This window comes from Alnus glutinosa, chromosome 1 (genome assembly GCF_958979055.1).
Source record: "Alnus glutinosa chromosome 1, dhAlnGlut1.1, whole genome shotgun sequence".
In the NCBI taxonomy this organism is placed as follows: Eukaryota; Viridiplantae; Streptophyta; class Magnoliopsida; order Fagales; family Betulaceae; genus Alnus; species Alnus glutinosa.
In genome coordinates, this window is record NC_084886.1 from 13,576,481 (window position 1) to 13,604,445 (window position 27,965).

General features: G+C 34.9%; 2 protein-coding genes across 2 annotated transcripts; both read right to left on the reverse strand.

The window, feature by feature from the left end:
* Nucleotides 1–10,324: 10,324 nt before the first annotated feature.
* Nucleotides 10,325–10,831, reverse strand: LOC133872824 (uncharacterized). The gene has a single exon (XM_062310473.1). It carries the CDS (start codon nucleotides 10,829–10,831, stop codon nucleotides 10,325–10,327), a length of 507 nt encoding a protein of 168 aa, XP_062166457.1.
* Nucleotides 10,832–15,122: 4,291 nt separating this feature from the next.
* Nucleotides 15,123–16,249, reverse strand: LOC133858556 (metalloendoproteinase 2-MMP-like). The gene has a single exon (XM_062294035.1). The coding sequence runs from the start codon at nucleotides 16,213–16,215 to the stop codon at nucleotides 15,268–15,270; it is 948 nt and encodes a 315-aa protein (XP_062150019.1). The 5' UTR covers nucleotides 16,216–16,249; the 3' UTR covers nucleotides 15,123–15,267.
* Nucleotides 16,250–27,965: the final 11,716 nt, after the last annotated feature.

The following is a 27,965-nucleotide window of genomic DNA, read 5'->3' on the forward strand; positions in this document are numbered from 1 at the left end:
ATAAAATTGAAACAAGTATATCGTACTATTTCAACATTTTTGGCTATAGAGAGAAAAATAAAATTGAAGGAATCCTTTTTGGTAATTTCTTACAAAAACCATTTTAGAACAATAAAATGACCGTATCCGACAATTTCAACCAAAATTAAAATCAATAATTAATGAAAAAAAAAAACCCTTTAAAAAAAAAAACAAAAACCTTAACCCTAAACCCCTAAAAAAAACAAACACCCTAACCATAAACCCTAAATCCTAAACCCTTTACAAAAAGCAAAACCCTAACCTAAAGCCAAAACCCTATAACAAAACAAAAACTCTAACCCTAACCCTAAACCCTTTTTTTAAAAAAAAAACCCTAACACCCTAACCCTAAACACTAAATCCTAAAACCATAACCGTAAAACCCTAACCCTAAGCCCTAAACCCTAAACCCGTAACAATAAACCCTTTTTTTTATATAAAAATTAAAAAAAAAAAAAAAAAAAAACCTTAAAACCTTAAACCCTTAAAACAAAACAAAAACCCTAACCCTAAAAAAAGACAAAAACTCTAAACCCTTAAGAAAAAACTAAAACCCTAACCCTAAAAACAAAACAAAAACTCTAAACCCTTAATAAAAAACTAAAACTCTAACCCTAAAAACAAAACAAAAACTCTAAACCCTTAAAAAAAAAAAAAAAAAAAAAAAAAAAAAAAAAAAAAAAATTACAAAAACCATAAACCCTTAAGAAAAAACAAAAACCCTAACCCTAAACCCAAAAAAAAAAAAAAATACAAAAACCCTAAACCCTTAAGGAAAAACTAAAACCCTAACCCTAAAAAAAAGACAAAAACTCTAAACCCTTAATAAAAAACTAAAACCCTAACCCTAAAAACAAAACATAGGTTGATGGCTTGGACGATCAACGTAGGGAGGAATTGGGTCACAAATTGGTTATGCGTTGTAGAGGGCTGAAGGAGGCAGCAGTCAAGTACAACAGGTACGTGGTAAATGGAAAACTGTTCTGCATGCTTGCCCATGATGTGGGAAGGAGGACTCAGAACAGCGGCGTATGTGTTCCAACCGTTGAAGGCGAAACTTACTACGGCAGTTAACCGATATAGTTGAGGTCGAGTACTATGACAGGACTACGTACGTCCTATTTAAGTGCAATTGGGCAGACCCCACGATGGACAGAGGATTCACAATAGACGAGTATGGCCTAATATTTGTCAACTTCAATCACCTCGTCCACATGGGAGAACTGATTAAGGATGAGCCATACGTGCTTACATCTTAGGTAGATCAAGTATTCTACGTCGAAGATGGAAGGAACCCAAATTGGGTTTGTGCAGTTAGGACCAAACCGCGCAACGTGTACGACGTTGGTCAGGGGGAAGGGAGTAATGAGGCAGGTACAACCTATCATGAGTGCGTACCGCTCGTACTAGCCACTGATGACCTACTCGATACAAATGATGAATTCGAGTACGACAGGCCCGACATTGATCCGATTGAAGCTCCCGTGATACAATGATTGATATATTCATTGTTAGTACAATTCGCTTAAACTCAATACACTTTTTTTTTATTTGCATAAATTTCATTGTATAATTTGCATATTCATTAATAATATATAAAATATAAATTTTAATTAATTTGTCTACATTTGTTCGCAGGTATCGATGCACCAGAGACCCCCTCCTTGTGCATATCGGGCACCCCGCCCACCCGTGCCCCCCATGACCACACCCACAGATTCGACGGCATTATATATTGCGGCGTGGCTACACCACCCAGATGCCGCTTATAGACCATTGTTGCCGGGTACGTTGGCCGTGCCCACGTCAGATCACGGGCAGACCAGCACAGCTGGATGTTGCAGTTCTCCATATTCGGAGCCCTCGACATTATCTTAGATAGGGTTCACCCCACCAAGTAACGTGGCTCGATGGTGGGTGCGAGAGGTAATGGGGCCACATGGTTATGCGCCGTACTTTCCGTATACATATACTGCACCTATGCCATGTGGATCTGATAGTGAGACACAGGATGATAGGTTTCCTCTGCCACAGACCGGGAAGATGCAGATGCCGACTGTGGGGTTGGGACAAATGCCAGCACAGGCAGCGATGCAGGGCCAGATTATGGGGTTGAGACAGATGCCAGCATCGGCGGCGAGTCAAGGCCCGGGGCCTGGAGAGAGCCAGGTGCCTTTATCTAGTGAGAGCCAGGTGCCACTTTCCGGTGAGAGTCAGATGCCAGATCTAGGGGGGAGCCAGATTCCCCATGAGGGAGATGTTGCGATGTTGGGTCCCGATCATTTAGCCCCCGATAGCCCCCAGGATATGCTTTCAGAGGATGATGAGCAGGCTCCCCCAGCGAGAGGGGTTAGTGAGGAGGTCGCAGGCGACCCAGCGCATACAGATTGACCAGATTCGGTTGATGGGTAAGTACATATTTAGACACCATTAAAACTCATATTATGTTACCAAAAGTAAATATTAAGTTTGAAAGAAAAATAAATTGAATTTACAATTTATTAATATAATTATGTTTTTTAGTGTTAAACAATTAAATGTTGTATATTTTTTTCATTAGGGTACAACCTAGACAGAAGCATATATTATGAGGTGATTAGGAACCCAAAGAGAAAATGGGTGCTCCCGAGGGGGAAGAAGATTGTGTTGCAGTACAATGCTGCGATACAACCTGTAGGACGAGCTTGCAATCGTTTTAGGCGGGCTGAGGGCATACTTATCAGGAGTGGGTCCTTCATACATATGCGAGACGAATGTGCGAAAGTAGATAAGCAGATTAAAAAGGTTATGTGGCACGCGCTGATGGTATGGTTATGAATCTAATTTATTTATTTATTTAAATTAAATCTAAGATTAAGTTTCTCTTGAACTTTTAAAATTAATGCTTACTTTGAATGTGCAGGAGGAGTTCTATCTACCTGTATCAGTAGATGAGCGCAAGGCACAACAGGAAACGTGGAATGATATTGGTCGCAAGCACCGCTCGTGGAAGTCGAAGTTCAAAACCAAGCTACATATTCGAGACGGTGACACACCCGAGATTATACGTGCAAGAGTGCCAAACAAAGTTTTTGAGAAGTATGACGCAGAAGATGTGGAGTTCCTGCTGACCGACTGGTGCTCTGAGTAAAAAAGGGTATGTTGGTCTTTGAATGTATGACCAAAAAATGTTGTGTTTTTTAATAACAGTTAATTTAATTTTGATTACTAATTTAATTATGTCAATGCTTACATTTTTACCATTATGTTCAATGCGTAGGCGACCTATGAACGGATGAAGCGTTTGCGCGAGCAGAATGACCTCCCCCATTGTACAGGATCCAAAAGTTATGCTAGATTTAATCACGAGGAGATATGAACAAATATATGTAAATACAATATTTGTTGCTAATTGTTGCTAATTGTCACTATTTTCTCGCCCTCTATTTGTTATATATTTCAACTGGATGGCGATAGGCATGTACATCTGGCACGCCCCCCACTCGCGCCAAGTCGTTCGTGAATACGCACACAAGGAAGGACGGCACTTACCTGAATGAACACACACGGGTCCTATGCGTATGCTACTGATCTATTTTACTAATATTTCTAAGTTATGTGTGTGATATGACATTATTCAATATATGTGTATTTTATGTTGATGACGTACAGGAGAGGATGACGCAGAATTTATCCACTGATCCTGCCGCCACACAGAGCGTCTCACAAAACACGGTGCGTTGGGCACCGAACGACGCGGACGAACAGGCGATTGGGAAGCCTGAGTACGCGGGGAGGGTTCGGCAGGTTGGACTGAACGTTACTCCTATTCGTGGGACGTGTTTCTAGTACAGGTCTCGCTCACAGGGGGCTCCATCAGAGGGCACGTCCCAAGCTTTGGCTGAACATGCCCGGGAGGTGGCGGATTTGCGGGCAGAGCTACGTGCCGAGCGAGAGAGAAATGACAGCTTGGAGCAGCGCATGCGACAGTTCGAGGCATGTCCTCTATGGGAGTATCGCATGGCACAGTAGGTGCTCAGCAGTCTTCACCTGCAAACGTAGGTAGCACGTCGTCTGTTAGTAGTGCATCTGCAAGTATGATTCATATTGTATATACGACATAATTATTTTAAATTTCTTTTCATTACTTGTCTAACTTTGCGTATAGTATTATATTATAATTGTTTTTATTATTTGCAGGTAATGCGACAACAATTGGTTCGTTGTCGCCCTCTGGACAACGGCTGAGCCAGCACTCCCCTGTCGGGACCCCATCGCCTCTTACACCGTCCCTTGAGCAACAATCGCCGGGTGGCCAGCACACACCTGCGACAGTACCTTGTGATCCGCAGAGACGCCCTTTAGATTCGTAGATATTTTATATAATTATTTTTGGCTTGTAAAGATTTGTGTAGTTAACAAACACGTTATTAATTATTAATTTGTGTAATTTAATTTTGTGATATTTTGGGGTAAAATAGATTTTGCGATATTTTAGGCCGGCAATAACAAAATTATAACAAAAAAAAGAAATTACAAAACAAATTTCAAAAATAATTAACCTAAATAAAAATACAATTAGGTATTTAAAAAAGAATTAAATTAAAAATTAAATTAAATAAAAATACAATTAAATTTTGAAAAAAGAATAAAAGTAAAAATTATATTAATTGGAAAATTATATTAAAAATAATATAAATTAAATAAAAAAATATAATTTAAAATAATTAAATAACATTTTGCCACGTGTATTACAGTACACGTGGCACAGTGGACACGTGTATTACTGTACACGCGGCCAAATGTACATTTAGCTACACCCGGATCTAACACACGTGGAACATGTGGCCAGTGACACGTGGACACCTGTTAGCCACGTGTACAGTGTCCGTACACGTGACTAGATGAAAGTGGCTAAATGCAATTTTTTTTGTAGTGGCTCCTGCTTTCTTTTAATCATCATTGTAATAGTCATCATACAGATCATAATCATGGTCAATGAATGTAGGTCTCCATTCGTCTTCTGTGAATTGACACATGAATGTATCATGTCCCTATTCATTACAGTATATACAATATTCTAATCGTTATGTGCCATCAGAATCTAATGCAATACTTTCATCTATAATTTCCTTAGGATTTATGTCTGTCTGACTCCACCACTTCTCATTCTGGTAAATATATTTTCTTTGACGAAGAAGTTGTTCCCAAATTTCTAGAGCAGAAATATCTTCTCCAAAGAATGATTCTATCATTTTTAGCTAAGACTTTTCTTACTGGAGATAATTCTTGGACAGCATTTATCATGAATTTTTCCACTCTGTGTGTGTGTGTGTGTGTGTGTGTGTGTGTGTGTGTGTGTGTGTGTGTGTGTGTGTGTGTGTGTGTGTGTGTGTGTGTGTGTGTGTGTGTCTGTGTCTGTGTCTGTGTGTTAACGGTATATTTAATATATTGAACCCTAACCATAGTTTAGTGTTATATATAGTATATATACACGTATAGTTAGGGTTTAGATTTGTGTACTACGTACACAAATAAAATATATGCTACAAAAAATATATATGTCAACTTAGAGGTTAATACTATGTACATAATGTATATATACAATTTATATACCCTAACCCTAGATTTGTGTATATATATATATATAAACCTTATACTTTAACAAAGGAATACTACTTTAATTTGTTATATATACACTCTTCTCCTTATATTTTATATATTGAACTCTAATCCTAATTTAGTGCTATATATAGTATATATACTTAGGGTTAGGGTTTACATCCGTGTCATATATATCCCTTTAAGAATATATGCCACTTAAATTTCATGCAATACTATATCCATAATATTGTACATATACTATTTATTAAAAAATAACCCTAGGTTGAAGCTATATATAACATACGTAGGGTTAGGGTTTACATTAACTTGGGTACGTACTATATATACATCTTGGTATTTTATCCCATAACTAATTAATACTAATTAAGTCCTTGTTTATCTTAATACATGCGTTAATGGTATATTTTATATATTGAACCCTAACCCTATTTTAGTGCTATATATAATATATATACCAACATATATATTTTATCTGCAATTTGAAAAATTAATACTACTTTATATATACCAACATATACACTTTTTTGCGTGTGTTTTATTTATTGAACTCTAAAGTTCCGTATTCTAGTATTATATGTGATACATACATTTAGGGTTAGGGTTTACATTCGTGTACTATTTAAATACTTTAGAAAATATATGTCAAATAACTTCCAATTAATTTGCATATATATATATATATATATATATATATATATATATATATATATATATATAATATTCTACATATACAATTTATATACCTCGACCTTAGATTTGTGCCATATATAGTATGTGTACATATATATAGTTGGGGTTTACTTTTGCGTACTATAAAAAATATATATATTTTTAAATTTTTCACGTTAAAAAAGTCTAAAACTACTTTAAATATTTAATTTAATGAACTCCTACGTATCCTAGCTAATTTAGTGATATAGCTAGGATACGTCAATTCTCTCTCTCAGTACTATTCACTCTCTCTCTCTCGTTAATCTCAGCTCTCTCAGCTCGCTCACTCTCTCTCTCTCTCTCTTACCGTCTCACAGCTCCACCCTCTGGCGAGCCGCACCACCTTCCGTCCCCACTCTCTCCTAATATTTTTGTGATATTTTAGGGGAAAAAAAATATATATATATATATATATATATATATATATATATATATATATATATATATATATATATATATATATATATATATTATTGTGGTTTTTAATTTTTTTTTAAAAAAAATTGCATTTTGCCACGTGGATTATGGTCCACATGGTCGTAGTCGGCCAAGTGTTCATTGTACACACGGCCACATGGATTCGAGCCACGTTGCCAATTGTAGCCACGTGGACAATAATCCATGTGGCTAATGTGCCACGTGGATCTAATCCACGTGGCTGACGTGTCGCGACGTGGTCAAACTGCCACGTGGCACAATGGCAACGTGGACAGCGTTGCCACGTTGCAAATTGCATATTTCGCAACAACTGGATCTACCACGCTGCCGACACGTCGCCAATGACACATGGCGAACAGTTTGTCGCATAGATGGACCCCATACACGTGGCAAATTACAAGTGGCGAATTGCAATTTTTTTTTGTAGTCTATGTCTAAGCCACCATTCAAAAGTATTATTATAGAGGGATCTATATGTAGAAACTTTCGATGAGGGATGATTGGAACTTTTACATATGTTTACATCTATATAGTATGTTTTAAATGTTTTCTGGATATTCAGTGTTTACTGTATTAGCTATTGGTAAATTGTGGTTGATATAGTGCTCGCATGACTAAAAAAAAAAAAAAATGTTTGTTCTTTGTGAAAACTCGGTTAGTTTAATATCACTAAGGTCTTAGTATGTTTTATATTGAGACTGTGGACTCATTCTTTCACCTATGCAAATGTAGATATCACCACAACCGTGTAGTTTAACCGTCAGGAATTGTTTCCTGACGATTTTTCAGGAAGTTCTGGATGGTTCAAAATCGTCTAAAAATATGTGAATTTTTATAGTGATTTCCTCTTTTTCAAAGAGTATGATTCCTTACTACATAGGATAGTTGTGTGAAAAATTAGCAGGAAATCATATTTCTTATTATTATTATTAAATATTCTATTTGCATGGATTAGTGCTAGTAATTAAGTTGCCTTTCAAAAGAGTAATGTAGACCCATTGAATTTCTTTTGCTTGGTGCCCTTTTGGCTTTTGCTTGATGCACTTTGCCTTAATTAGAGCAACAAATTAATAAAAGACGTACACCTCCATAGCCCGTAGAGTCATGAGATATATGTACAAATTCTAGGGCTTTTCGTCTGAATCATTAATATTTCAGGTTTTCTTTTTGTCCAAGTTTTGCTTTGCGTTTCTATGGAACCACCGAGAAGTCGCAATCCCAGTTTACTGAGGAAGAGGTCCCTATATTTCATCTCAAATTCTTCGTTTCAATTGCTACATATGTATAATAAAAGTTATTGTCATTTTATTTTTAATTTTTTGAGATTTTTTTAGTTACTTAGTTTTTGTATTCTTGACGGGTAGGTTGTATTAATGTCGCACATATATATGTTCCTAAACCCTAGCTGTTAGCCAATATTGAGTTTTCGTTTGAAAAAGAAGATTCGATCCAGAGATTCATCAATCAAATGACAGTATTTTGGCCATCACTTTAGATGCACATGCCAGGAACATTTGTTGCTCACTACAAAATTTCTGTTGTTTTGTGTCTTTTGAAAAACAATGTGAATGGTGGAATAAACGGTGTCAACTAATTGACGACACTTTAAAAACACATAATCTAGGAAATAAATAAGAATAAGAAAGAGATACAGAAAATTAAAGTGGTTCGACTTATAGCTTAAAGCTACACGTCAAAACCTTGAAACTTGAAGTTAAAGTTTTGTTTACCATTCATGATGTCAAAGCAATAGTTGGGAGGATGGCAGACGTCCTGAACGATGATTGGGATCTGATATATGGGGGAAAGCAACTTGAGGATCACATGACATTGGCTTCTTATGACATCAAAGAAGAAACCATCTTAGAGATGTTTCCTGCCTTGATCCAGATATATGTGAAGACATGGAGTGGGGAGACCATTACTCTTGATGTGCATCAATATATATAACACCATCAAAGATGTCAAGGGCAAGATTTTTCAGAAGTTGGCAGGTGTTCTGAACGATTATTGGAACCTGATCTATGCTGGAAAGCAACTTGAAGATCACATGACATTGGCTTCTTAATTATGACATCAAAGAAGAAACCATCTTAGAGATGTTTCCTGCCTTGATCCAGATATTTGTTAAGACATGGTGCGGGAAGATCATTACTCTCGATGTACAACGATGTAAGTATGTAACACCATCAAAGATGTCGAGGACAAGCTTCGTCAGAGGGGAATTCCCTTTTTCGTCAGAGCATTTAATTTATTCAATGGGAAAAGGCTTGAAGACAACCGTGATCTAGCAAGCTATATATATATATATATGGTGTCCTTAAGGATTCCACCCTCCGTATGGTACTCTTTTTGCCTAGTTTCATCACTATATATATATATATATATATATATATATATATATATATATATATATATATATATATATATATATATATATATATATATATATATGTGTGTGTGTGTATGTATGTATGTATGTATGTATGTATTTTATGTTCCACGTTGATTACGTATGTGTGTATATATCTATATTATTGGCATGTATATATAGGCCTCTTCTATAGGATATTTAGTATGATTCAATATTATACAGCTTTATTCTCAACATAATATTAGAGTTAAAAGTCTTGAGTTTAAACTTTGTCTTCATCAATTCATCTTTCATTTCAATTAAATATCTCACGTGTTGGGTCTCACTGATTAAGAGAGAGTTTAAATTTACACCTCCAGAAAAGTATTAGAATGTTAATTAAATTATTAAATTTACTATTTTTCTATTGATTTAAGTTTTTGAGATAAATTGTGATGTGATTTAACATGCACAATTCATTCACCTCTAAAAATAGCTTGATCTAGATATTTGTTAAGAAATGGACTGGGGAGACCATTACTCTTGATGTACAACCATGTAAAACCATCAAAGTTGTCATGCAAGGACAAGATTTTTCGGAAACTTAAGGATTCCTCATCCTCCTCCTCATCATCATCATCAATTTGTATATCTACATAATCTATAATATTTAATTAGAAATATGGCGAAAGTAACTTCCTTACAGCTTATTCAGACATGATGCCAATAGGGTCAATTACAAACAGGAAAAAAAAAAAAAAAAAAAAAAAAATCCTCTAAGTGGTTCATGCATGTGCAGCTAGCTAGCTTCCTTTAATCTCTCGGACAAAATTTCAGAAACTTTCTGGAATTTGAAAGCTAGCTCTATGAAGCAACTTCTGCTTGGAATTGAATGTAGGCTCCTTAATTAGTCTATTTAAGCCTGCTGCATGCGTCTGATAATCATTTCAACATATATAGGCTCCTTTGCGGTTTGAGTTCCTTCCACGTACAGCTTGACGAGATCCTGATCCTTGTGTTGAATCACCAGGAATACTTAAAGCTTAACATTTGTGAATTTGAATATATATATATATATTCACATCCATTTCGTGATCTTACAGCAGAAAACAATGAATATTGCGACTTATCGAGTTTAAACATCTATTTTATTTTATCACACATTTAATTTCCTCTTCAACTCTCATCATTATTTATTTATATCCTCACTCCCTCCTTTTCCAAAACCGAGTTTATAAGGTGGTTCTCATTGCTCTTCATCAGCCCATGCCCAGATCTGGAATCAGATCCCAAATCTGTGAAATGGATGTCCGGTAAAGAATTCTGGTCTTTTGACCTCGACGACTTTATTGACACGCCGCCCTTTGACTTCCTCTGGCGAGATTGTTTGGGGACAGCAGGCAGGTCTTGTAATGGCAAGTCTTTTCCATTTATCGAATTCCGGTGCCGTCTCGTGTGCCGTGCACTGCCTGGTGAATCTCGGCATGGGGAATCCATTAGTACTGATGCATCCGTTGAGCGGTGGCGCCTGGAGTGCTTTGGTGCATCACAGCTACTTCGAGGGGAGTTAGCAGGTGAGCCATGGCCACTTCCTGCTGATTTAATATGTTGGAGCAGGGACTCTTTAATCCCAGCGCCACTTCGCTTTATATGATCTACAAAAGACAACATCTTACTACTGTTAGCAGTTTCTTTAAATTTCATTCACTTCTTTAAATTAGAAAAAATTCTTAAAAAGGTCATTGAATCAAAATTTTTTTTTTTTTTCTTTAAACTAAAGAAACACCAAAAATTGTACCATAAATCTAGAGAAACAAAAATGATTTTTTTAACATTATTTTAATTAATATAAAAAACTTTTTATTTTCTCTCTCATTTTTGTAGCATTTATTTAAATTAAACAATATTTAAATTATTATCTTTCCTCTCTCTTTCCATAGTATTTAATTTAAAGAATGTTAAAATAGTATAGTGAAAAGATAAGGGAAGCTATTGTGAAATGTATTTAAATATGGAAGCAAAAAATAACTTAGTTTCTTAAATTGAAAAAAACTTTTAGGAAAATACTAGAATTACAACAAGTGCACTACAAGTGCACAACTCCAAGGCATATTGGGGAAGACCCACATATGTGGGTCTCACCCCAATGTGCATTGGAGTTGTGCACTTGTAATTTATGTATCACTACCCAAAGTTTTAAGGGAAGCTGCTCCTAGTGCTCGGCTCTGGTGTCTTGTCAAGTGCCAAATAATGTGAAAAAAATTTCAAAATTCAGTTTTATTGTTTTTTCTTTTTTGGAAGCTTAATTCAGTTACACTTCCTCCTCGAAGAATAAGCGATTTTGCAATCATAACTTTAAATTTTTAAAATTTGCTTGGTTGGTAAATTAAAACAATAATCAAAATAATAAATGCTTTGGACTCACCCACGGCTTGGCAGTAGGTCTAATGACGAATTTTCACTATTGTTTTCTTTTTAAAAAAGAGGGGCATTATGGGCATTTTAAAAAAAATAGTGAAATTAAAAGAGACTGAAACATAGGATACCAACTTTATATAAATTTTTAAACTGTGCGTATATAATTGCAAAACCACTTATATATATTTTGAGGGTATAAGTGAATTAAGTTTCCCCTTATTCTTTTTTGTAATAATAATAATAAAAAATAAAATAAAAATAAATAAATAAAGCTTGTCCCAACCTCATCAAGGTATGGATCCAGGCAACTAATATTAATAGAATTGAAGATTTACATTTAAAGAATCGAAATCTCATCCTAGCTAGTGCCACTCTGAAAATTTCTCTAAGGCCACTGAACCATTATCATCAATGGTTTTCCCTTGTTCTTTTCAATACTGAACGATCAACTTAAAAAAAATAATAATAATAATAATAATAAAAATTAAATAATATTAAATTAAATTAAAAAATTTTAAAAAAAAATGGCTATCTAATTTGAAGGCCTAATTCCAGCAATATACGTGTAAATTAAATGATATGATTTTAGAAGAAGCAAACCTTAGGTGACAATTTAGCTGCTCCAGAGCCTGGGAATCCTTCTGTTTGTACCAACAACAACAAAACCAAAAACAAAACAACGAAAGAAAACACCAACCTCACCGGATCTAACTCTGGGAGGGACCATATATAGCTTCACAACCCTAAGGTTGGGAGAACAAAACATCCACCACTGGAGTCTAGTGGGATGACAAAAGCCACCCTAGCCCGTGACCAGCACCAGGAGGGGGAGATGTGAAGCCTCCCCCCCCCAGGTGAACAAGCTCAAAGTTTTCTCTCCCTATCTCTAGAAGCTTTCAGAGAGAGAGAGAGAAGAGTGGCAGACGTTCCACGAATACCTTCCTAGAGAAAAAGAAAAAATATAAACGAGGACAATAGAAAGTTGATAATTAAAGACTTAAGTGCTTTGATATGAATTACTTGGATAAATCCACATGTTGGAGGAAAAGATATTCAGGTTCTCATGTTTTAGCTCTCTCTCTCTCTCTCTCTCTCTCTCTCTCTCTCTCTCTCTCATGTACAACACCGTCTCCTTCGTACATTCCGTGACCATCAGCAGCTTCTCAATATCGACCAACTAGTTGCCGGCATCCTTCGGATTTTGACCACCATCAAAATAAGGGTAATGATGGAGATGTTGAAACGCAAGGCATCAACGTGCCCGTGATGAAATCGATCCGCCAATTCTTCCAAGTTGGAGATCGATGCCGTGATAAGGATAAAATTAATCATTTCGCTTTTCAAACTCAAAGTTTCACAAATTACTACCCTGAGTTTGAGGGAGAATGTTAAAGTATATGATAAGGATAAAATCTTTATCATAAATGAGGATTATATTACTCTATAGGAGAGGATTGCATCAAGATTAGGTTACATTTGAATAACCAATACCAAGTATTTTCATAAGGGAAAAATACTTATAAATTAATAGTCTATATCTTTCTCTACTACTGCCTTTTTCTTTCTCATTCACAAATAATATGTAACTGAACCCTAAAAGTAGTTTTAATACCTAACAAACTACATTTATTTATTTATGTCAATAAACATAAATAATATTAATATACCAAACAAATATTTATTTCAGTTCATGTATGTCAAAGTTCTATTCCACCCCGTGAATAGGTCCTATAACAAATATTGCATCTTTTTATTTCACAAGAGAATCAAAATCTCTTGAATACCCAGCACAAAAATGGGAAAAATATATATAAAGCTCAAACTACCCAGCACAAAATAAAACAAAATATTGAGTAAAGTATTTGCCTTGCAATTTTTGTAGTTCACAAACTTTCTATTGATTTTTTTGTTTTTATTTTTTTCAATGTGGGAGGTTCTAACAACAACCGGCCGGCCACTTGCAATAGCAAATGTACTTGGCTCTAGATGTTGCTCCGCTCTGCGTGGACCCTGAGATTGCATCCTAATTTGAGAGATCCATTATTCTCCTTAAATCTAACAAACCCTAGGTTATGGAAGCTGTCGGCTTGAAGGAGAAGACAAACAAGAGAAGAGACAAACGAAAGACACATTTTTAAAATTGATTTCCCCGCAACTGAGACAGAAACCGAATGGCCGAGGCGTTTTGGGGAGTTTATCCTATAAAAACTCGTGTGACGCAAATGGGTCATTTTCAATCAACGAATTCGAAAAGGCCAAATTTGGGCAAACTTGCTAACTACTGAAACTTTGGGCAGTTGATTGCTACTTTTTAAATGTTAAAAGTCAGATCGAAAATGGGTCCATTGTCAGGAGGGGGGTTAAATGTATTTTCCCTTCTTTCTTTTTTTCGCTAGCTAGACTTGGGTGTAGGGTCTAGACTGTATATGGATCATCATATATAGATATGACATTAGTTACATAAAACATCACTCATGCATGTAAAAGCAATAACTTTATTCTGTTTGTGATTTCATATAAAATTTGTGGAACAATTAATTACGAGAAAAGAACAACAAAAAGCCTTTTCTACTCTCTGAATTTTGGCGCATGTGGAAGCATATCAAAACTATTCTATTTTTTTAGCATTGTTTGTGTGCGCTTGTAATTTTATGTAGATGTACAAATATGTGTTTGAACCAGATTGTGGTCCTAATTAATGCCATTCAGAGCTTCTAAAAGAGACTACACTCCATTTTTTAACTTCGTAATTTTAAAAATCCAACGTACTTTAGACCAATTCTGATCCAAGATATTTAGAGTACTCATTTAGATTGGAGGTCCATACATACTCCATGGGCCATGACCATAGACCATGGTGGTCTATGGGATCAACCTCCACAGTCATGGAGGCTAGCTACCGCGAGAACCAAACTCCATGAAACTAGGCCATGGCCAGGGCTATATATAGAGATTCGACCTCCATAGGCAACCTTTTTGGTTAAATAAATAATATATATATATATATATAAAAAAGGAAATCCAAAAAAAAAAAAAAATTGGTTTAAAGTCCCACAACCATAGAAGTACTCCATATTGTATGGGCATAAACCTCCATGGTCCAATTGACGATGCTCTTTGAAATTTCATTGAATATATCCGCATACATTAGCACAACCGGGCGATGGCTCTAGTTATGGAGCTCTATGGAAGTTCACTAGAATTCTCAACATAAGCAATAGTCATGGAGCTCTCGGGTGTCCACTAGAACAATCAAAGTAAGCACGTCTAGGTGATTCTAATAATGAATCTCTCGAGTGTGAACTCGAACAACCACCATAATTACGGCCAGGTAAATTAAAAGAATGTTATAGCTAATAAAGAATACCAAATTAAGAACCCAATAATTAAAGGCCATTCATAATTTTTGCAAAGATCGATGAACGAGTAAGCAGAAAAGCAAAGTTCCAAAATTCAAGATTCCATAATATCCATATTACAATAGATCGAAACAGGCGTTATTGTTACAATATATATGAAGAAAAAGTACATTAATTGAAGCAAAAGTAAAATTTTTTATTAACTGTATATATATAAGGCTAATTAATCTCTCTCTCTTTCTCTCTTGGTAAAATATATAGCTTACTCTCATGAGCATCATCGATCCTAGCTACTTTATTTTATAAATGGTGGGATCGGAACACTTTATTCTAAATCCTTAGACATACATTAATTATTCCTTCTCAAACGCTATATAAGGCTTTAATTCCTTGAATATCGTCAGCATGCAGACCTTTGCTCACTCCTGCAGAGATGCTAGCGTACATGATAGCTCCCTCAACTTCGCTATGCCCGAGTCCAAGAAGGTGCCCAATTTCATGCAAGGCAACTGTCTGCAAGTTAAATGCATCTTGCCTCACACCCACACTCCATGACTCATCTGCATCATAATGGAATCTCCCGTCAGTTGGGGCAAAAGCATGAGCCAGGATGCCACCGGCTCCATCAAAAGGGTTCCCGTCTCCGTGATTCCCACGATGAAAACCAATTTTAATATCCGCGTTTGAAACGCCTTGAGCCTGTGAGAAGGAGAAGTGTGTGCGTGAGGCCCATGTCTGGAAGGCTTGTGCAACGGGGTTCATGGCTGCGGTTGGGGTGCCAGAGAGAAATCCATAAGTGAGGTGATACTTGGAGGGCGGCCACTTTGGACTGTTGCGGAAGAAAGAATAGTGAGAGACGGTATGCAATGAGCCATGGCCGTTGTGATGCCCCTTCTTTCCCGGACGCATCCAATTTGTACCATTGACGATGTCTGCCACGCCGCAACGAGGCATCATCATCTTTGATACTGTTTTGTCATCCAAAGTGCCGCTCGCATTGAGATGGTAATTGAGTTGGTAAGTTTTGATGGCCGATTCCAAGAGCTCGTCGAAATCGTCTTCGTTGGCATGGGTGTTATTTTTGGAATGGCTATAGCTTAGATAACCAAATTTTTCGAGGTATTTTTTGAGGTCGTTGATGCCTTTGATCTTATCACCCTTGTGACATCCCTGAAGGTGCTTGAGAAACTCGAAGGGTGAAGATTTTTTGTCATGCGACTTTGGTGAAGTTGCATGAGAAAGGAGAGGGAGGAGGAGGAGGACGAGGAGGAGGGGAGTCAATGAGAGGAGAGAGAAAGGTTTGAAAGCCATGGTTGCTATGGTTTGTAACGAAGCTATAGCTCTAGCACTTGTTGGATGTTGCAAAAGTCTCTTAGTCTCGAGGCTTTTTATAGTGGTGAGGACGTTGTGAAAGCAGATTGATTTTTCTTTTGCTAGAATTCGAGATCGATAGTTTTTCCGGAAGTTGCGCAATATTTAGAGGAAGTATTAATTATATTAGCGTTGACGCGCGTATAGACTAAGATTACCACGCTAGACTGAACAAGACTGACTCCCGGAAGAAGTCCTGCTCAGCAAATGAGTCTTGGTTTGGATTCCATTCCACGCATTAAGATTGAAGCATTATATATATATAGTTTAATTTCCACAGTTTGGAGAAATTATATTCTCGAATCCCAATTAATAAAAAAAGAAGAAGAAGAAAGCAAACGCTAAACAGTAATCCTCATGATCTTAATTAAATAATTAATCTCCTTAATTTGGAACTCTGAATAGCATTAGACTCCTAGCTAGCTTCCACATGCGCCAAAGTTCAGCAGGGAGAGAGTAGAAAAAACTTATGCACTATACTTTATTGACCGGCCATATTGGACGCAGGCTTTCTAGAAATCAAACTATATATGCTATTTTACCAAATGCTGGTTTTTAATTATAACTCTGAAAATGATTCGAAATGACTTAAAAAAAAGTCAAAACTCCGTATAATTTAAGTTTCAATTGCTTCACTTACCAAAAAAATAAAATGTACGTTTCAATGGCGTTTGGAAAAAAATGGGTTGTTGCTCAAGAACAGATCTATCGTGAAGATGGGGGCAAGAGATCAGAAAAGCAGAGGCAAATGGATTTGGATTGGGAGAGAGAGAAAAGATTAAATAAATAAATCTAGTGTCCACAGTGGGCAGAAGAACCCATTCACTGTCGCAAAAATTCTAAAATACATATTCTACTTGAGACCCAAAAAATAAAAAAAAAAACGCATAATAGCTATATTTAACTATTATGAACCCTGTAACTACTTTATTGAAATTGCTCTTAATTAAGTGTTTGAATCCTATTATCCTTTTACCATTTTCTCGTTTCTAGAATATATATATATATAGAAGTAATTATTCTCTGTGTATATGTAATATGAACCGATCGAATATCATTTTTCATATTTTGACTAGCTTGTAACACATGGTGCCTACTACATAGTTGTTTGTGTTCTTGCGCTCTAGTCAAATTTTATTCTCATTGTTTCAAGGACTTCAGCAGTATGTTGTTTTTCTTTGTCCCAAGTCCATTGCCATTCTCAATTGAAAAAAAAAAAAATAGTGCGAACTGTTTCATGCTTAAAGCTAGAGAGGGTTCAGAGAACACTAAGAGAGTCTGTTGTTGATGATTTTTTAGGAGTTTTCCTTACATTTAAGGAATGAAATGAGATTTAAAAAAGTTGTTGCTAGTCCACTTATGATGTCCAGATGCACTCCACTCTCCATATTTATCCTACTCTCATAAACGAAACCATCTCTTGCTTTGGGAGCACTAGTTCCCCTAATTTTTTTATACTAAGAAATCTTCTTCTTCTTCTTTTAATTTGTTTTTTTTTTTATTTATTTTAATTTTTTTCAACTTTGTCTCCCTCATCTAAAATCGTGATTCCTCCCCTACTTGTTATGCACTAAAATGAGCTTGTTAGCGGAAGGAAGCGGTCCCTTTTGTGAGGTTAAAAGGAATGGAAATGTTAAAGTAATGGAAGTCTAAAGGAATGGAAATAAAACGGAATGAAATGTGAGAGAATGAAAGTAATAAAGGATGAAAATATGCAAAAGAATGAAATTGGAATGGATTGAATGGATACAAGAATGCATTGTATATGTTTTGTATTGATGATTATGAAATGTAATGCATGAGTTGAGATTGGTGTTTATGAACTGGTTTTTGATTAGTCATACACATATGCTCGTATTTCACTTAATTAATGTTGTGGAATGCATGTAATATGTATACATATAGCTAAGTTATATATATATATTGAGATTATGCTATGATTTAAATAGTTTTGTAAGTGCATATTTTTAGTCAGGATACGAAATATGCATATATTCTCACAACTAAGGTCATATGTGGAAGAGATTTATTTCTCTACATTTCTTACATTATTAGCTATGGTTTATTTGAATAACATATAAAAACCTATCATAACAATTATTGTAAACTCACAGTAGAAAATTAAAAAGGATTTATTGTTTAAAGTTAGTAATTTCTTATACTGCTTAGAAATATGGACTCACATGTCTACCTATGTTATTGTGGTGACCCCACAATTGCATAGACACTCTTGTTGCAAGCAATAAGCTAAGAAGAAGAAGATGATGACCCAGTAGCCTTGTACCTAAGCTATTATGGATTAGGCTTTGGATGCCTTATGTTTTGTGAGACTAATATCGTACTCTTTATTTTGTGTATATCATTTTTGTAGTGGATAGATACTTGATTTTGGTAAACTATAATTACAAATTGATTCCTTGAGTCAAATGATTCAAATTTAGATAAAAATTTTGACAAATTCTGTTAAATGTCATGCCAGTGCCACATCAAACCAATAAGATGGTGATACGTGTTCATTTTAATAAAAAAAAAATATAAACTTATTAGTAAACTTATTTTTAATAAAAACATAAAAATCAAAAAAGAAAGAAAAAAAAAACAAAAAACAAAAAAGGAAGGGGTGGCCCAGTGGCCTGGGGGGCCACCCCTGGACCTTCTAGGGGTGGCCCGATGACCACCACCGGCCATTGGAGGTGGCCCAGCCACCCCTTTCCTTTTTTGTTTTCTTTATATTTTTTTTATTTATATTTATTTATAAAAAAAGTTTTTTTTTTATGGACATGTGTCGTCATCTTATTAGTTTAATGTGACCCTGATATGGCAATTAACAAAATCTGTCAAATTTTTTAACAGAATTTGACTTTAGGGATTGATTTGTAATTATAGTTTACCACAAGGACCTTCTATAAACTTTTTAAACCATAGGAAGTGATTCGTAATTATTGCATACCCCAGGGACCACTGGTGCAATTATCCCTATATATATATATTGTGATGTTCTGAATTTTTAGTTACGTTTTTTAGAATAAAATTTAATGGATAAATGACTAAAGTTAATTTGATGACTGGAAAATACAATAGGACGTGCAGAAATATTTTATGGTCCAAAGAAATAATTTATATAAGAGGAATAAGAAAATGAATTGAAAAGCAAATAAATGAAAAAAAATAATACAAAATATATAAATATATATGGCGCGTCCGGACGTCCCTTCTTGGGCCCACGTCCGCAAATGGATGTGCATTCGAACGGGAGACAATGCCAATCCGGACGGTGCCTGTCATGCATGAGGCGGACGCCTCATTTCACGTGCGTCCGAACGGTTTATGATGCCCGTCCGGACGGGCCCCGTTTTAAAGATGGCATAACGTCCATTTCTCTCTCAGCAACTCCGTTTTCCTTCGTATTTCTATACGGTTTTTCACCTAAAAATCGTGATATCTTGAAATCCATCCGTCCAATCTTAGATCCGACTTTGATAACATAATCCTTGAAGCCTGGTCTACGTTTTGACCAAACATTTAGAGGTAAATCGCTAAACTAACAATTTTTTGAGATTTTTAATAAATCTTTTAGAAATGAGTTTAACTTTGTATTTTCTCTAGATTTTGTATGGTTTGGAGTTGCTAGGAGCTTCCCAAGCATTTGGTCTTGGCGTGGCGAATTTTTGATAAGTTTTCATAGACCTTAGTTTTTAAGTATTTTGTTAAAGTACTATTTTAAAGTGATTAGAAATTATGGATACATATTTAAGAATTTTAGGGTTTTATGGGTAAATTACCAATGTAGCTTTTGAGCAATTCAAAATGCTACCTAGTGTGATTATTGGTTAGAATGCTAATTAATGCAATATATTGTATTTTTAGCGACATTTTACGGTTGAGCTTAGAGTCGTTTGGAAGTTAGGAGTACAAACGATCTGAGGTGAGTATTCTACTCACTGAGAAAATATATTTTTATATGTAACAGATAGATAATATATATATATATATATATGAAACTAAACCGACTATATGTTGAAATATATGTTTTAGATGAGTTGAGTAGTTTTGATTATGTTCAAATTATATCAATGATATTTAAGAATTGATACATGAGTGAAGTGTGTTGAATTGTTTTAAAGTGTTTGAGTGGGTGCTGTAGTTGGGATTTAAATTAAGCAAATTGTTTGAGAATATGTCATGTTGAAACTATTTATGTTTGATAAAGAAATTATGATTTGAATGACTTCAAAGTGTTTGATGAAATGTTGGATTTGTTTAGTTTTGAGAGAACATAATTTAGCAACTGCATGATTTTATAGTATGATACAGTAATGAAACATATACGGGTCAAGCACAGAGCATAGAGCATGTAGTGCAGAGCATACATACAACAGTAACAGAACGCAGTTTACACAGTTAAACAGCAGTTATCAGCATCGTGGGGGACCTAAGCCCCAGTACCCAATTTCATGCATATCATGTATAACATTGTTTTATGAGTGATGTTTTTATGTTATCAGTAGTTTTTACTAGACTAGTTAGTATGCATAAGTGTCTTAAATGAAAAGCATTTATGTATATTTCTATCAGTTGGTTGCATATGTTAAGAAACATTAAACTTGAATGTATAAGGATTCATGATTGCCTAGGTGCGAGTAATGGCATGTCTATAAGTAAGAAGGTCGACTGTTATTGTTCTTCAAGAAAGATGTGTTAGCATAATAGAATTTTACTCTAATGCTCACATGATCTACTGACGTTTAAGGCACGAAGCTAAAATACGATTAGAGATGGTGTTGTGAGTATTATGTTGAAGGATAATATCCTAGTATGGAAGAGTAAGATGCCATGTTTTCTTACTTAAGACTTATGTGTAGAAGTGATATCTGTAATAGAGTGATTGTATGCACATATCACTACAAAAAATCAAGAGATTCGCCGCGTGGCTACAGTAGCCATTACTGTAGCCACGTTACTGTAGCCACGCGGCCAGATAGCCACGTGTCTTTATGACCACATGGCAAGATGTAGCAGAAAAGACAAAGTAACTATCTGGCCACGTGTAATTTGTAACGACTCGCTTTTTATAAAAGAGCGTAAGTAATTATATCTAGATAATTACGTGTCATTAACCTTTCAGAGACGATAAATCTCGCAGCGGAAAATACGAATATCTTTTTTTTTTTTAACCAACAGGGACAATTCCCTTTCAGCATATGTAGAGCTTTGACTGAAATACCTCAACTTAAATTAAGATAATAATAAAAGGTCTTACAAATAAATACACACAAAAGCAATAACATAAGGGTCACATGCGGCTCGCATCCTACGTAATAGTAGTCATATTACAAACCATAAAATAAAGCATAAGATGTCTAGAAGGTACATAAAATAAAACCTAATAACAACATAGAAGATAGGTTGTTCAGTAGTCTATCACAAAAAGGAGACATTAGATAGTCTCATCTATGAAACCAGGATCATCACAAGGATCCTGATAATCCTGATACTCGTCAGTGTCTATACCTGCACAATCATCTATGAGAAGGTGGTTATAACCACAAACCCATAGTTCCATAAGTGAGCTAACTGTCATTCAACAACATCATGGTTTATGCATTATTTAAGGAACAGAGATAACATAATGATGTAGTGATAGTTTTCATGCAAAGTTTAACAGTTCAATATAGTCATTACACTCCTCTCTTGTAAGGGTCGTTCCCCCGGTCAGCGTCTATCTCGAGGCCGTTCCCTCTACATTACATTTTGATTAACTTGTTTTCGCACTATCAGAGACCTCCCACCTCTAGTACTTTGAAAGACGTTCCAATCAATATGATTATTATTGTTTCCGGTTTCAGGCACATTTACCATCCTGAACCTTTGGGAGACGTTGCACCCAATATTAATAGGTTGATTATTAACAGTATGCAATAATCAGTCACACGCATCCAATTAAAATAAAACATAAACACAACATTATTGAAATCCAGTGCTACCCTCAGTAAGTAATTTATACTTATAGTCCTTCGCTTCCACAGGGTCCACAAAAATATCAACTGCAGGGTTATATTCATGAAATATGAAATTAGTAAATAGTGCTAAGAAAATAATCATTTATAATCATCTCTTCTAGTCCTTTATTACATGGAACTATTAATTGTTTGGCTATAACCACATTTTCATTTGCAACCTTATCATTTTTATACTAACAAAAGAGATTTTATCTATATATACATTTCTTTTTAACACTATATTTGGAATCTATAATTTCTTGTATTTGACACTGCAATATATAGGTATACATATATATTTCATGTTGTGTACAATACTCATAGATATATACATATAACAACAGAAATTATATATATATATTTCATATATTCACATCAAGAGTATACATATACATATGTGACTATATTAATATTTTTAGTGCTTAAGTAAGCAATCCATGGACTTCCCATTTGATTAACTTTTTATATACTTCACCCTATAGTCACTGTTTATAAATTTGACTCCCTTTTGGTACAGATTTTATCCCACTTTTCTGCACTAACCTGAACACTTACTTACCAATAAGCAAATTTTGTTTCTACCCATGTGTCTCCCTTAGTCCCCTTCTATTTTCATTCACTATTTTTCCATTAGTTTCTGTACACTAATCTGAACTACAGATCTGCCCCTCACTTTTCACACACGTTCACTTTTCTTTGACAGCAAAATCACAATCCAAACACTTTTTATTAAACAGCATCAGCATGAGCACTTAATCCCATACACCTTTTTACACATGCACACACACGGTTTTTCATGTCTAAGTGCATATATATATATATACCTCCACTATATTTGTACACTTTTATCATGAAAACACAGTACCTCTCCACCTAACACACTTCCACGTACAGCACCTTGAACTTAAACACCCACCTGGACACACACACAGAGCACACACAGATTCCACTACATGCATGACAGCACATCCTTTTTTTTTGTTTCTTCTGTTTCATCACAGCATGCACAGCACACACACACCTTTTTATTTTTCTGTTTCAGCACTATATATATATCCACAACCTCACATCTATAACCATTCACACTTTACACGGTCAGTTCTTAGCAAACAGGTTAGGTTTGTCTCACAGCATAAACACATCATTTTTCTGGTTCTGTTTAATATATATATATATACAAATATATTACTACCGGTTCTGCTATGTACATATACATATATATACATGCAACAAATCATGCTTATCATTCCTCCATCTAAACATTTATCTACCTATATACATATCATGTTATTCTTCTACCTTTAGGAAGCTTACCCGATTCTGCTTGAATGAAATAAGTGCTGCACTTATCTCATTTTGCTGCTGTCAACCGAATCCAAAGCTCACTAACAATCATATAAAAAGATGGACAAATGAGGACATGATTGTAAGGAGATTTCCTCTGTTCAACTAGGTAAATAGAGGACCTATTGCTGGAGGTGAAAACCAAGAGCTGCTGTCCGAAAATTCCAGGTTGGGTTGAGACTCAAGTTGAACTCTTCTTTGTCTTTTCAAAGGTTACTGTCCGAAGGTGTGAGGAATGAACTGAAACTGAGTTCCTTGGTTCATTTTTCTGTTGGATATGGAATACACCATGGAGGGACAAGCACAAGGTGTTACACTTGCTCTCAAGAACTTCAAACAACAAGGTTGACAGGAAGTGTAAGAAAAACAGAAAGCTGAAGTTTCATTTTCTTTTCGGTTGACCTGCTACTAGTTGGTTAATGTCACAAGGAGGAAAAGATGTGCATGACTTTCTAAGCTCTTCTCCATGTTTTGATAACAGAAACGGCAATGAGGGGATGATTTCAGTTCTGGATTTTCTGTTCTATCCGAAAGTAGGAATGTTGCAGGAATTCTAATGCAGAAATGAAATTCGGTGATATTTTTCATGGACAATGGCTAAAGCTTGATCTCATATCTATAGAGAACATGAGAGGTCCAGATCTCTTCAAGCAAAATGATCTATGGTTAGGGAGCAACTAGGTGTTCGGTGAATGCTGGATTTAGGATAAAAATCATCATTAGTTCTCTTAAATATCTCTTATCTCCCTTAACTATAATTTGAATCCTAACTAATTGAGCTAACTAACCATCTCCTGATTTCATCCGAACTAGGACTCCTCACTCACTCACTTTCCAACTCGTTTTCACCCCAAAATATCCCATTAGCAAAGATAATCACTAAATAAAAATATCATTTCCAACTAAGCATTCAATTACTGTTCACTCAGTAACTTTCAGCTTCTAAAACCCTTGTATCCCTCAATTATGAATTCTAATTCATCCCAAACTACCGAACCTATTGCATGGCCTGATTTGTTTTCATTTGAGCTGGGTTTTTATGGGGTCTTTGATGATAGTTCACACTTCCAAAAATACTCACACAATAGATGTTTCCCACCTAGTTCACTAAGCTAGAAAACCGGTGCTCTAATGTCATCATCTTAGTTTATGTTTCTTAATCCGGTTGGTCACATAAATACATATATAAATATCCCTATATAATTATATAGCACATCATATAATTAGAACCTCATGCAAGAATTAATTAGACACATCTACATACATATACATTTATACATAGGCCAATTAAGTCTAATATTCTCACATGTGCATATTCACACTTACCAAAAACATATTCTTACATTTATACTTTAACTAAACTTTTATTTATCCAACATTTCGATACATTCATATTTTAAGTAATTTATTTATTTCTCAGGCGTTACAAATTAGTACACGTGGCAACATGGTCGGGTGTAATTTGAGCACGTGGCCATGTCGCCACGTGAATTAATGCATGTGGCCACATGGTCACGTGGATTAATACATGTGGCCACGTGGAAATATAGGACGCGACCATGTGGCCACTTGACCTCATTCCACGTGGCCACAATCAACCTCGTGGATTAGACCACGTGGCCGACTAGCCACATGTTCAAGAACCACGTGGCCGCATAGCCATGTGGGTTAATTCCATGTCGCAAAATGGCCACGTATCATGTGTACACGTGGCTAACTGTTGTAATTTTTATTTTATTTTATTTTATTTTATTTTGTATTTGATAAAATAGATATTTACATGTAAATTAAATGTTTTAAAAAAATAAATAAAACTTTTAATTAATACTACATACATATATATTTTGGTATATTCTACGATTTGAACTTTAATTAACTCTAGTACATTAAGTATTTATGTGGCTATTCTAAAGTTCATTTTTGTGTAATATATACAATATAGATATATATGGTATATCTACATTAAGAATATATACTTATTTTAATTAATACTATATACATATTTTTTTCGTATATATATACATAATGTATATATAGCATTAACCTTAATTTAGTGCTATATATAGTGTGTGTATATATATATATATATATACACGTATGGTTAGGGTTGTGTAGTACACATATAAAACATATACTTAGGGTTAGGGTTGTGTATTACACAAATCTCGTATAAGTCATTGTATAGTATGTATATGTGTGTGTGTGTGTGTGTGTGTGTGTGTTAACAGTATATTTAATATATTGAACCCTGACCCTAGTTTAGTGCTATATATAGTATATATACACGTATAACTAGGGTTTAGATTTGTGTACTACGTACACAAATAAAATATATGTTGCAAAAAATATATTATTCAACTTGGAGGTTAATACTATGTACATAATGTATATATATAATTTATATACCCTAACCCTAGATTTGTATATATATATTTAAACCTTATACTTTAATAAATGAATACTGCTTTAATTTGTTATATATACACTTTTCTCCGTATATTTTATATATTGAATTCTAACCCTAGTTTAGTGCTATATATAGTATATATACTTAGGGTTAGGGTTTACATCCGTGTCATATATATCCCTTTTAGAATATATGCCAATTAACTTTCATGCAATACTATATCTATAATATTGTACATATACTATTTATTAAAAAATAACCCTAGGTTGAAGCTATATATAACATATGTAGGGTTAGGGTTTACATTAACTTGGGTACGTACTATATATACATCTTGGTATTTTATCTCATAATTAATTAATACTAATTAAGCCATTGTTTATCTTAATACATGTGTTAATGGTATATTTTATATGTTGAACTCTAACATTATTTTAGTGCTATATATAGTATATATACCAACATATATATTTTATCTGCACTTTGAAAAATTAATACTACTTTATATATACCAACATATATACTTTTTTGCGTGTGCTTTATTTATTGAACTCTAAAGTTTTGTATTCTAGTGCTATATGTGATATATACATTTAGGGTTATTTAGGGTTAGGGTTTACATTCGTGTACAATTTAAATACTTTAGAAAATATATGCCAAATAACTTCCAATTAATTTGCATATATATATATATAATATTCTACATATACAATTTATATACCCAGACCTTAGATTTGTGCCATATATAGTATGTGTACGTATATATAGTTGGGGTTTACTTTTGCGTACTATAAAAAATATATACATTTTTAAATTTTTCATGTTAAAAAAGTCTGAAACTACTTTAAATATTTAATTTAATAGACTCTTACGTATCCTAACTAGTTTAGTGCTATATATACATATAGTATATAGACTTAGGATTAAAGTTTAGGGTTAAGTGCGTATTTCAATATATATTTAATTAGGGTTAGGGTTTATGTAATTTCTCTCTCTCTCTCTCTCTCTCTCTCTCTCTCAGCACTATTCACTATTTCTCTCGTCGATCTCAACTCTCTCAGCTCGCTCTCTCTCTCTCTCTCTCTCTCTCTCTCTCTCTCTCTCCACCCTTTGGCAAGCCACACCACTGTCCGTCCCCACTCTCTCCTAATATTTTTGTGATATTTTGGGGGAAAAAAATAGATTTATATATAATGTGGTTTTTAATTTTTTTTTTTGAAAAAAAATAAAAAATTTGCATTCTGCCACGTGGCATATGACACATGCCGACTGTGACCACGTGGATTATGGTCCACAAGGTCGTAGTTGGTCACATGTCCATTGTACACGTGGCCACAGTCGACCACGTGGATTCGAGCCACGTTGCCAATTGTAGCCGCATGGACAATAATCCATGTGGCTATTATGCCACGTGGATCCAGTCCATATGGATGACACGTCAGCCACATGGTTAATACACGTAGCTGACGTGTCGCGACATGGTCAGATTGCCACGTGGCACAATGGCGACGTAGACAACGTAGCCACGTTGCAAATTGTACATTTCGTAACAACCGGATCTACCACGCTGCCGACACGTCGCCAATGACACGTGGCGAACAGTTTGCCACATGGATGGGTGCCATACACGTGGCAAATTGCAATTTTTTTTGTAGTGTATGTCTGAGCCACCATTCAAAAGTATTATATAGAGGGGTCTATATGTAGAAACTTTCAAGGATGGATGATTAGAACTTCTACATATGTTCACAACTATATAGTATATTTTAAATGTTTTTTGGATACTCCGTGTTTACTGTATTAGCTATTGGTAAATTGCGGCTGATATAGTGCTCGCATAACTAAAAATAAAAAGAAATGTTAATTCTTTGTGAAAACTCAGTTAGTTTAATATCACTGAGGTCTTAGTATGTTTTATACTGAAACTATGGACTCATTTT